At 42.5% G+C, this 12,395-nt stretch overlaps 1 protein-coding gene across 1 annotated transcript in view; it reads right to left on the bottom strand.

Annotated features, from left to right (window-relative positions):
* Positions 1-11,955, bottom strand: part of SALL3 (spalt like transcription factor 3) — a 21,017-nt gene extending 9,062 nt beyond the window's left edge. The window contains exon 1 of the mRNA XM_063403774.1: positions 10,607-11,955. Coding sequence (XP_063259844.1) covers positions 10,607-10,685 — 79 coding nt within the window. The 5' untranslated portion in view covers positions 10,686-11,955. The remainder of the gene's footprint in view (positions 1-10,606) is intronic.
* Positions 11,956-12,395: the final 440 nt, after the last annotated feature.

The raw sequence follows: 12,395 nt of genomic DNA, 5'->3' as shown, positions 1-12,395 counted from the left end.
ATGACCCATCCAAGTTAATTCACCTTATCATCTATCTGCCTTGAAATAGTCAAACACTTCTTTAGAAAAATATTTCAAATAGTGTCAAAGGGTTCCTAGGGGTTTTCCTCTCCCCAGTTCAGCCTCAAACCAGACATACTACTAATCTCAGCACAGTACTTTCCAGTTAGGATAAATTATTCTGGCTTAAAAAAAAAAAATCAAACAAATCTCAAAGCTTCACTTTCTTGGACAGGCAGGCAAGCAGGTGACACAAATGTCATGAAAGTAAATGCTACTTTACCACGGGTGATGGTACTTTCCTGCACAGCACGCTGAGGCTACTAAGATGCTTCAAAGAATGACAGCCTGTGGTCTCAATCCAACAATTCCTACTCAAATGAGTATCCTTAACTCACATCTGAAACGATGGTGAATTTAATAGGATTGAAAGAGTACAAACTAGCCATACAAAAAAGCATTTCCAGTGGTAAAACAAGAAAGATTAAAAATAACAACCGGTAAATATTTTGCAATATATACCTGTATGGACAAATGAACATAGCCTCCGTATTTCACAAATGCAATTTCTAACATCCCTTTCAGTAGTACTTACTGATATGAAAGCACTAAGACACTATATTTGCTGCTGCTTTTGAAGTGTAAGTCTTCACTCAATTCAACAGGGAGTAAAACTTAAGAGCGTTCTACATGAAAGACTGTTTTTGATTCTTTGTTAAAACTCAGTCACTTTAAGAATGACAGAAACCTATACCAAAATTTAATCATCAATTCAGAATATTAAAAACATTAAATGCTAAAATATTAAGCTACAAATTAGTTTTGTTTTTTTAATCACAGAATATATCTATTGCAGAAAAACATATAGTTTTTCCATGTTTATTTATTCTTTAAAACTTGTTTTAATTTTCTGATATATTACTAAGTGATTGAATCCATTAGATAGTGAAGAACTCAATAGTTTTTCTTTAAATTTTCCTAAAGAGAAGCAATAATTTTTGTTATTACAGTGAGGATGTGATACAGTAAAAATTTTCAAAGACTTTGGTGGATTTAAACGAGCACTTGCTTAATCTTACGGACATGGGTTGAATTTTGCAGTTCTTAGTTACACAAAAGGTGTTGAATGGGAGTTTTGTCAAGCAGTCAGGATCTCAGCCACTAATAACCTCTCAGTTATTTTCTTTTTCCCATTAGCAGTCTAACAGCTAACAGACTAATCTGAAGCTGCTACGGGATGCAAGATGAATTACAGCACATCAAGCTTCCCCAATGAAAACAGGTGAAAAATCTCAGGCAGCATCTCTCAGATGGTACCCGAGGCAAACTCCCAAGCAGGTACCAGCCCACGGAGCCACGGAGGCTCCAGCAGGGCTGGCACCTTGCACCACTGAAGTCTGGCCCTAAAATTAGCCAGTAGAAATTCAAACGAAGGCATTTTGAGAAAGACACTTTGGGGTGGTGATACCTGATGTGCTCTGGTGACTCAGTGAGGGGGGTACAAGGGCTTGATGCCAGGAGGCTTTGCTCTGTGCCCCTAAGTGTGCCCATCAAACACTTTTCAGGCTGGAGCAAAGAGGATAGCATTGACCTGCTTCCTCAGAGCCCAAGGAGAGGAGATGTGGCTCAAAGGGTTCCGTGGGTCCTTTAGTCACCATTGGGAAATGTGCAGAGTTGAGAAAAAATTGTCCCTTCTGATTACACACACAGAGGATTTGTAAACTTGGCTTTACTAGTTCTGAATTTTTGTTGCCGGCACAGATCTTTCTCCTCTGTGAGAGGAGATCTTCTTGCATGATGTGAAAGGAAAATATAATAAATGGGTTCTTCAAAAATGTTACCTACTTCTGTGAAACAGACTGAAATTAGGCATCACATGCTAGTCAGTTTAATTCTTAAAATGTATGCTGCTTATTAAATGCCCCCTTTCTTAAAACTAACTGCTTCCAGTCTGGAAAAAGCCCCAACCAAATACTGTTTTTAATTTTTACTCCAGAATCTTTTCATTTTGTCCCATCCTAAAATCACTTCTTGTTCCACACAAGTAAATTACCTGGAAAGAGCCTTTTCAATTATATTAAAAAGGGATTGTTACAATGAAATTATCTCTGATTATTCAGTATTTTGTTTTTCTGTTACTCTGTGTCATGGAATCTTCAAATTATTTGTGATTCATAGGACACTTGGGTAAAATCAAGTAAGAGAATCAACATTTCCTTAGGCTTGCACATGTTTTAAATTGTTGATACCTTCCTGAAGCATTCAAACAAAACTGTCTTGTAAAGGAATCCAAGAAATGTACAAATAAAATATTTTCTGAAGCTTCTTTTTAGACTCTACACAATAATACAAATCAAAGTATGAAAGAGTGTTGTATGAATTATTATTTTTTCTACATTCACAGCTCTATAATTGAGAGTTAATTAATATTTTCTAAATGTAGCAATTTCTTTCAGGAAAGAAAAAAACCACTAAGAAGCAGTGTAGAAACTGTGAAGAAGTTTCAGAAAAAAATGCATAGGTTAGCACCAGCTAAATCTAAAATGTCTGCTAACTATGAAGACAGATGTATAAAATGCTCTCACATGCAAATCCAATAATCATTTCAAAGTGCAGCCCACAGCATTCTGTATATTTGAACAAGCATTATTATACACAAAACTCTGAGCCCAGTGCACTGATACAGGACAATTATTTACTAGTCTTACATCAGAATACTTATTTTTCCCAAGCACGGAATAAATAAAGTAACAACATATACCAAAAAAAACCCATAAATTTGATTTAAAATTAAATTAATTTCCAAATAGTAGCCTTGTAGCAACATATTGATCCTGGAGAAGAACAGTACTAGTTTTTTCTTAGCTCTATCATCTCTTACAATTGGTGGAGCTGTTAAAGAAAGTTTTCTTAAATTGTTAGAACACGTTTATTTTCTTGCAAATTAATTCTTTTTAACTCTTTATGATAGCTTTGAATCCCATAAAGAAAGATGAATTATCACATACTGAGCCCAAGCTGTGAAACAGGAGGAGACAAATAGAGACCCCTACTGTGTTTAACAATGTAGAAGAAATTCCAGACTCAAAAGAAAAATTTTCTGTCCTTTTTCTCAGCCCACAAAAGCTGTTAGTATGGGTTTGAACAGTGGAGGGCACTCTTGCTATGTAAAACCCCGTTCTGACCTGGCACACTCGGTTTGTTCTATTCAGTAGCCTGAATCTCAGAATTTGTTAAGTAACAGCCACCTGTGGCACAGGCACTAACTGTACTATGGTTAAAACATTTGCAGTTTCTAATCTGTGCAGCGAAGCACTTCACTATATCAAACACTGGCGCCTTTCTCTGGGGATGCAGATGTGGAACAGATGCAAGCTTCACAAATCGTTTGTAATATCTGTGTAAGATATCATATTAAATAAGACCTGTACTAGGGTTTTCAAAGTCATATAAACAGCTACACGGTTGGCTGTTATAGCACAGGTACAATAATTTCAGGTAAGTTTATTTTGAATGTATTGAGTTTTATTTGGAATCAAAAAAAAAATTGAGGTAAATGCTTCTAACACAGCTGATATAAAAAAATTGAAAAGCTAAAACAAAACAAATAAACTAGAAGAAAGAGGGAGAACTATAGAGATTCTGCATTGCTTTCCTTGAAAAGTTCATAATTAACTACATACTGAACTACACAACTCTTAAAACCCTGCATGAATTAATGAAGCCAATCACTTTCTGAACAAGCACAGAAAGGAGGACACATTTGGTATTGGAGGCTTGCAAGAAAAGGAGCTGATGTGAGGACCCAATCTTGCATCTCCTAAGTATCTCAAAACTGAACTTATGAGTTCTGAGCTCCTTTGAGTGAAATTACTCACAACCAGGAGTGCTTGAAAGACCAAACCTAGAGCAGTTCAATGCCAGTTGTGCAGCTCAGTCGTTTTGGATTTTCACCATTTCTTTGATCTTTCACAGCAGTATTGCTAAGGAAAGCCATAACGATCTAGACCAGTCTTTTAGCTTTCACCATTTACAGTTCTGGGGACACCAATGCATCAACAAATTCATAAATGAAAGCTATCAAACTGCACCAGGAAAAGGGGTCTCCCGAAACGCTGAATGACGAGTCGATTTTGATTATCTGGAATAAAAATACGGCAGCACCTGCAGGGTTAATTAAGCGGCTCAGGATGCTGGGCTTCACAAAAGGAAAGCGTTTTCCTGCTTTAAGGACTGTAAACACTTGTGCTGAACTAGATGAGCATTCGATAAGCTGTACGGCATGTAGCAGACTCCGAGGGATCTCTAGTTAACACTCAAATTCAGTGTTAACACTTAACGGAACAGTGGTAAGCCGTGCTGCCAAGGTCAACTGCACAGATGTACTAATTGTATTATGAGCTTGACATCTAGTGGCCACCCCTGGCAGGGCAAAGCAGGCAAAGGTTAAATCAGCAAGCCTTGTCAAAGCACTTCTAACTACCCACCCTCAGGGAGAGGAGACCTGGGGAAGCTTTCTAGGACTCGGCGATCCCACCTTCTGGCCGGCGATCCCCGGCGGAGCTCCCGCGGCGCGGCCCGGCCGCGCAGAGCGCACCTGCGCCCCGCTCCCGGCGCGGCCCGGCGGCTGCAGGGGAACAGCCCGCCCGAGCGCCTCGGTGTGCTTCCCTCCCTGCCTCCCTGCCTCCCTGCCTCCCTGCCTCCCTGCCTCCCTGCCTCCCTGCCTCCCTGCCTCCCTGCCTCCCTGCACAGGCTTCCCCTGCTCCTTCTGCAACCAGTGACAGCTTTCCGATTTTTGGCGGGAGGGGAGTGGTGAAGCTGGGGGTGGGGGGAGAGGAACACGCCAGTGTTAGAAAGTGGCAATAAGAATTTCAAAAGGGCTTTTTGGAAATATTTAGCTTACACTAGAATAACAAATATAATTCAAGTATGCTCACTTTTCGCTCCCTATATATAGCAAGGAAATAGTGAAGACCCCTCTCTTTAATCCTCTATATTTTCCCTTTTTAGCTCAAAAGGAACAGGTCTTCTAAATGCGTTGCTTTATGGTTTTCTATCACCCTTACAAACATCTATCTTTCTGGCTTTCGTGATTTTGAATGCTGTTTCCTTGATACGAAGAAGTGTTCTCTTGGTCTAACAGCACTATAACTGAACCAGCTCAGAAAAGTACATTTTGGCCTAAATTCCCTTTTTTGAGTTGATGGAGAACCTTCACTTCATTTTGTGGGAAATTTTAAGAGCGCAAAGAAGCACAATTGACATTGATATATAAAATTCAATATGAATGTACTGCTACAACTACATATGCTAGTGCTTCCCCTAAAAAAATTATAGACAATTATGGTCATTTTACAAAAACAATGTAATAAAATAAATTATTTTTATATGCTTTATTGCAGAAACTATGTCAGTACTTAACTATTTTAATGTCATGCCTGACCTGGTTTATTATCAGCAAAAGTGATTGACTCATGCCCTGGCTGCTGGATAGTCAACAGATATGCTGGTCTATGTTTGGCAAAGAATGAATCAAATGAAGGGGAGATATCAGGAAAATCTTCCCAGGACTCAGACTATTTTTCAGATGGCCTTAATACTCTTTATTAATTAGTTTATTTTTACTCTTTTTCTAATGCCATATTTTTTAATTGTAGCTTTTCCTCTATCTTAGGCAAGGAAAAGTAATTTTCAACTGCTAAATGTATGCATATTAATAGCTTAACTGCACAGAATTTAAGCAAACACCTTTCAAAATTCCTTCCCTCTCACTCTGAGAAAAGTGGCTTAGTGTCTACCTCAGAAGATGGTAAGACTTCAAGACCAACATCACCAGATAAAATCTGACCCAATTTTATCTACTTTACGTATGTTATACATACATCAGCAAATTGGCCAATTGCTATAGTTTCCTTATTATTCCAAATATTTTTCTATGGCTAACAGAATTCAGTGCAGAGTATTTTTTAAATTACACAAACATAGATGTTACATAGTTTGAACATGGAGTCTCTACTGTAATGGCAAAAGTATTTATATAAAGTTTCAATTACCATTTCTAATCAAAGGGACAATTTATAGTTATATTAATTTGGCCTCTATTTTTCAAAACAAAAAGCCTTCTCTTACTCTTGCTTCAGAGCAAACGTTTTCAAAAATCACCTAAGTTTTATGTTTACTGTCAGCTGCTTGTGGCTTCTCAAGTTTGAAATGCAACAGTGTCTAAGCAATAAACAACCTCAATTTCATATGGAACAATGTCCCTCCAAAGTGTGTGTTAACCCTCCCTGCATGCAGATGGAGGGACCACACTCACATGAGGCTGGCTGTTACACACTCAGCTCTGTCTTTGCTGTAGCTGAGCCTGTGTGTCTGCGTACATGGTCCAGAAAAATACTAAGTACAGCCACCAAACTGCCCAAAACTGCACAGCCCATTCCCACTTTACCAAGATGAAATGGATCAATTAGTTTAGACTATGTTGTATGTATTGAAGAATGGGAGAGAAAAGAGGTCCAATATTTTAAAAATTACTGCAAAAGGCATATTAGAAAACTCTCTTTACACAGTTCACTACAAGGTATCACTTCTACCTCAGACTAAATACATCTTTGCCAGAAACTTCACACGAAGAAGTCCAAAGCACCATTTGTCATCACTCTTACCAGAACCTCACTTGCACGCTCTAATAATCACTTTTCAACACCAAAAAAACCCCCCACCAAACCCAACCCCAAAAAAACCACAGGAAAAAAAAAAAAAAACCCAAAAAAATCCCCACAAAACACCCCAAAACCAAAACAAACTCCAACCAATCAAAACAAAACAAAACAAAAAAACCAAACAAAACCCCCACAAACAAACAGAATGCTATCTATTATCCCTACCTTAAAAATACAAATGCTGTCTCCATGGTTTAATTTTAAAATTAATTGGAGTTGAAGCATGTTTATTGTATCTACAATTCTGATTCATCTGTAATCTGTTGAATTAAGCAAGTGTATTAGAAATGTAATTCCAGCTATTACAATGCATTACATTTACTGAGAAACTGAGATTATTGTGTTCTACAGGCAGTCATCTGAGTCCTGCTGCTGCTGTTTTTAAATGATTTCCAGCAGACCTTCTCATTTAGCAACCTCAAATTGTGAGGGTTTTAATACATATTTTTGTTCACTCTTCCACCTGCAATTATTCAAGAAATATATCATCAGCAGCTGTTTGTTAATATTTCTTTCCAAAATTATTTTAAAATATATTTTTTAGCATTTCATTTTGACTATTAATTTCAAACAATTTTGAGCGTATATCTGTAGCTGATGAAATACTAATACCCTCAGATTTCCAACAGTTTCTCACCACCATGAAAATGTCCAGTTTGAATGCAGTTGCGTTATGCTGTAGCCCAAGGTGGCTATAAAATTATTTGTTTAGTTTCTAAAACTTTTGTGATAACGTTAGCATGAAAGTTCTGCTGTGACCAGTCAACTTAAAACCTGGCCTAATGTTTGTCTTCCATCCTCACCCCAAACTTCCAGCTTTCTCTCTGTTGCTATGAATGTCCCTTCACTTTGAGGATTGCATTAATAGAATATTAATTTTATATGCTTAATTTTATAAAATCTATTTTGAGGTGATATTAAACACAATTTTATGAAATAAATATTAAGCTTCATCTGCTTAGTCTTGTGTTAACTCCTTTGGAGACAAGGAGCAAGATGAGTGAAAAGGCTACACATATGAAATACTGCTTGAACAGTTTGTTTTCTTAAAATGACAAATATTCTTGCACTGTGCGAACTATTTTTGGCCTGTTGCAAAATATACTCAGGAACTGTAGCAATATCTTGATCACAGTTGTGAACAGAAATAAAGAACACTGACTTGACAAGAAGTGTTTTAATTCACGAGATTTGGAGCTCTCATTATATCTGGCCTATAAAACTGCTTTCAAGTATGGCAATCGTTAGGCTTCCTAATATAATGTGTAAATGATTTACATTACACTAATGTGCACTAGATAGCCCTCTGCTCCTGTAGCCTGTCTCCACCTTGTTCACATTTCGCAAATTAAAGTGCAAACCCAACTTTAGCTTGTTAATTGTTAACTATGAAGGGTTTCACTCTATTAAATAATATATGTTTTAATAAAAGGAAACATAGCACATTTTGATAACAGCCTTCTAAGGCTGAAAAGTATTTTTACATTGTTGCATTTTAGGGCTGCTGTGAAAGCCGATTTTGTGCTATTCAGGGACCACAATAATAACGCTTTAAAATTCCTCACTGGGATGCAATGTAGTCCTTTTGATGGAAAGACTGTCTTTCTCATTCGGCAGAAATAAATCCATTCATTTGATCATGTAGTCATTGAGGGCAATACAAAACAAACCAAGTGTGAGAAATTCTATGTGATGAAGTAAACAAAACAAAACCCCCCCAAAAAGGGGAAAAAAAAAAACATTTCCATGACAAAAAGATTCTTTGTCCTTAATCTACCCACCATATGCAAGCGTTTCTTTTTAGCATATCTCTTGTTCTAATCTCGGGTGACATGGCTACATAGATAAGATTCACAAAACAATACAAAAACCTAGTTTAACAATTTTTTTCAATTTATTAACTCACCAGGAGTATCATGATGAAGTAGTGGGGTTTTATTTTCCTGTATTGAAATGGATTCAGAGCATGTAAAAGTTTATAATGTTAATGATAAATTCTTAGACCTAGAGCACAACCCAACAGAGATGGGCTCAACAAATCTTGCTTTCATAATGAAATACTAATTATTATCTGCTTGTCTATATTAATTTATTTTACACGACCACACTTTCCCAAGGAAAAATAAAATTTGAAAATGCACTGCTTTGCTCCTCTACTGGGACAGAAGGAAGCATTTCTCTGTGTTCCTGTTATTGTCAACACCCAAGTGGATTTTCCTGGAGCAGTGGCAGGAGCCCCCTTAGCAGCTCTGGACAGTGTGGGACTTGCTCCCTGCCTCCCCAAACACCCTGGGAAGGAGCAGGAGGCTTAACAATTTGCCAGTCTGACAGATGTTTTAACCTGATGAAGTGGATTCATGCTGCCTTCAGCTTCAGGGCTGTAAAGTTCAGATACAATAGTCAAAATCCTCCTTCGACTTCAACTTTGCTGCCTTTTCTCCTCGCAGATGCAACTTAAGAGTAATTATAGTTTTAAAGCAGGAGAAGGCCTTTTTTGTTTTCCTTTTTGAAGGGAGAGAGAGAGAAGATAATATAGTGGAGCAAGGGGCCTACACCTAAAGCCAAAAACATTGGGTATCCTGCTTGCTTATGCGAGAAACTAAGCAGTGGGCTCTGTGCAAAGAGGAAAAGAAAAACTTTCAAGTGGAATCTCTCAGCTTAGTCCAGGAGAAGGGAACGTGGGCTGTGGTGCACTTTTGCATGATGCAGTGCCAGGGATTACTAAGGAAATTAAAACTAATTAAAAAATTAAAAAAAAAAAAAAAAAGAAGAAGAAGAAGAAGAAGAAAGGAAGAAGGAAGAAGAAAACCCTGCAGCCCTATTCCCGAAAAGAAAATTACAGCAAAGTGGAAATAAAGCAGGATTACCGTCCAAATCTCTCCAGCTTTGGACACTTGTTCACTAGCAGCCTGGCAGCCCAGATGCATAAAAGCAAGTGTGCGTGTGCCTGCGTGTGGGGAGGAAGCGAGGAATGGCGGATGGGTGAGAAAATAACCCTTCCCCACTGCCTACAGCCGGCGCGACAGGGGCTGGTGGCGGTGGTGGCACTCCGTGTCACCTACCACTGATGATAATTACAATCGCAGCAGAGCCAGGAGGAGAAGGGGGTAAGGCAGCGCAGGGGGAAAGGTTAAAAGCTTCTGTTCAATCCTCTCGAAAATAATGAAACCAACTCCGCTGGCCCCGCGCACCCGAGCGGCCCTGCCCGCCCGTACCATGGTCCCCCCCGGTCCCCCGGGGCGAACGGGGGCAGCGGCCGGCGCAGCCCTCGCAGCCTGCGCGGGCGACCCGGGGCCACGGGGGCATCCCCAGGCAGCGGCCGCCGTGGGGCTGCCCCGGCGCCCGCCCGCCCACGGCCCGCGGGACCTCCCTCGGCCCCGGGCAGGGCACCCCGGCCCCGGCCGCCCCAAGTTTTGCTGCTGCCGGGGAGGCGAAGGGAACATGGCTTCTGTCCTCTCCGAACCTCCGCCGGGAGGGAGCAGGACGGTGGAAAAGGGGGTACCCCATAACACAGAGAGAAGGAGAGCAGCGGAGAGGAGGAGGCAGGCGCTGCTCCGGGGCGCCCGTTCCTGCAGCTGCTCCAGCCCGGGTGAGTGGGGAGGGAGGGCCGAGCCCCGCCGCCGAGCCCAGCCTCGATCAAAGCGCTGGGGAGGCCGGGAGGTTGCTGCTGGGAGGGCTGGTTAGGCAGGGGGTGGGCTGCAGAAACTTGGCTAAACTGCGAACTTCTCAGTTCCGCTGCCTCTTCCCCCGACTGCTCTAATTCCCATTCTCCCGCTGTAGAGTAATTGTGCTCCCATGTTCACCATCACCATAAATTCACCTATCTCCATCCGAAACACACTCGCAAAAAGAGAGAAAGAGAAAGAGGTGCCGGGAGCCCTTACCGTGCTCTGAAACTACCTCTGCTTGCAGCTCTTCGTCCGATTTGAGATGCTGGGGTTTCGCTTGCTTTCGACGAGACATGCTGCTAACTGAGCCGTCTTGACTCTGCTTTTTGCAGAGGCATCAGCGACGTGGAGGTGGCAAGGAGGGGGGAAGGAATTGGGAACGAAGGAAGGGGGGTTGGGGCTGGAAATAACTGTTCACAAATAAAAGTCGAGTTGCAAAACAAACCAAACAAGCAAGAGAAAAGGCAACCAACACCCCGGGAAAAAAAAAAAAGGAAAAAAAAAGAAAAAAAAAAAAGAAAAAAAGGCTAACCAGCCAGCCAAACTGAGACTGAGTGAGTGAGTGCGCGGGTGAGCGGGTGAACGAGCGGGGGATGAGCCGGGCAGGGTGTGCGCGGAGCGGCGGGGTGTGCGCGGGGCGGCGGGCTGGGGCGGCTGCGCGCAGCGCGCATGGGGCTCAGTAATTATGATTGTGAATAATGCATGGCGATTAATGGTGCTGGGGGCGAGCGCGGATTGGCGCCTCTCCAGCGGACTCAGGCTGCATATGTAAATGAAGGACGGGGCTCCGCAATTAGCCGCTTCGCTCCGCCAAATGATGCGTCTCCCCGGCACCGGCAGCGCCGCCTGCGAGAGGCACCGACCGCCTCGGTGGCGGCGGCAGCAGCGGCGGCAGCAGCGAAGCACACACGCACCACGCAGGAGGGAATCTGTTTTGCACACACTTTACACAACATATGTGCAAAGTTCACTTGTTGGGAAAGGTCACGATCTTCGCTTTTCTGTCTGTCGTGCTTTCCTCCCCCCTTATCTCAGTTTCTTTTGCTGTGCTTTCTGTTCTCTGCCTTATTTTTTTCCCCTTTTCTTTCTTCACATCACTCCGCGTCCTCTGCTCTCTCGATCTCTCTCTCCCCAGAAGTTGAGCTGCAAAGCGTCTGATTTCTCTCTGCGTGTGAGTAATTTCTTCCCAGAAGGAAAAGAAACTTTTGTGTATGCCTTCTCTTTTTCCTTTTCTTTTCGGTGTGCTTTCTTTTTCGGCGTTGTACTTCTCTTTTGCCTTGATCTTCACATGTTTCTCTTTAGCTCTTCCTCCATCCTGTTTCCTTTCCCGTGGCTCTTTCTGTCTCCCCTTCCCGGCTGACTTTTGTTCTCTCCGCTCTCGAAAGCGCACGCACGCACGCACTCGCAGAAGACCTTGGGCAGTTTTGTCTTTCACCTCTCCTTCCCTCTTCTTTGTCTTGCAGCTTCTTTCTCCAAGCAGAGACTCCCCGTTGGTGGTGGTGGTCACTTCCTGTTGTCCATTGGTAGGAAGTTTTTTTCTTTCTCCCTCTCTCTCTCAGGTTGTAATGACTTTTTGTGACACTCCTCACCCTTCCGCCCACCCACCCCCCCGGCTCAGCCGTGTGTCCTGTTAGCTAATGACAGCGGGCTCGCGTGTGCGCCGATGAGCAAGTCCTTGGTCTCCAGCAAATAGTATGGACCGTCTCTCAGTTTTGGTGGGGGGGGGGGGGGGGGGGTGGCTGTTGTTGTCGTCGTCGGGTGATCCCCCCTCCCCTGCCTCGTTCTCAGCGACGCAGCCAGCTGCTCCCTGCGCGGCAGCTCCGCCGGTGGCTGCTTCCACTCCGCGCCGAGGAGCGCTGCGCGCACCGCGGCCGCTCTTGATTTCGGGCAGATAAACTTTCAAGTTTGGGAGAGGAGCGGGTCACACGGCAGCTCCTCCTACTCTCCTCCTCCTCCTCCGCCTCCCGTGCCGTGCTGCCGGGGCTGCCGCCTGGGCTGCCCCCAG

The sequence above is a fragment of the Prinia subflava genome, chromosome 1 (genome assembly GCF_021018805.1).
Source record: "Prinia subflava isolate CZ2003 ecotype Zambia chromosome 1, Cam_Psub_1.2, whole genome shotgun sequence".
Taxonomy (NCBI): Eukaryota; Metazoa; Chordata; class Aves; order Passeriformes; family Cisticolidae; genus Prinia; species Prinia subflava.
Note: the sequence above shows the minus strand (reverse complement) of the source record. Positions and strands in the feature narration are given on the sequence as shown.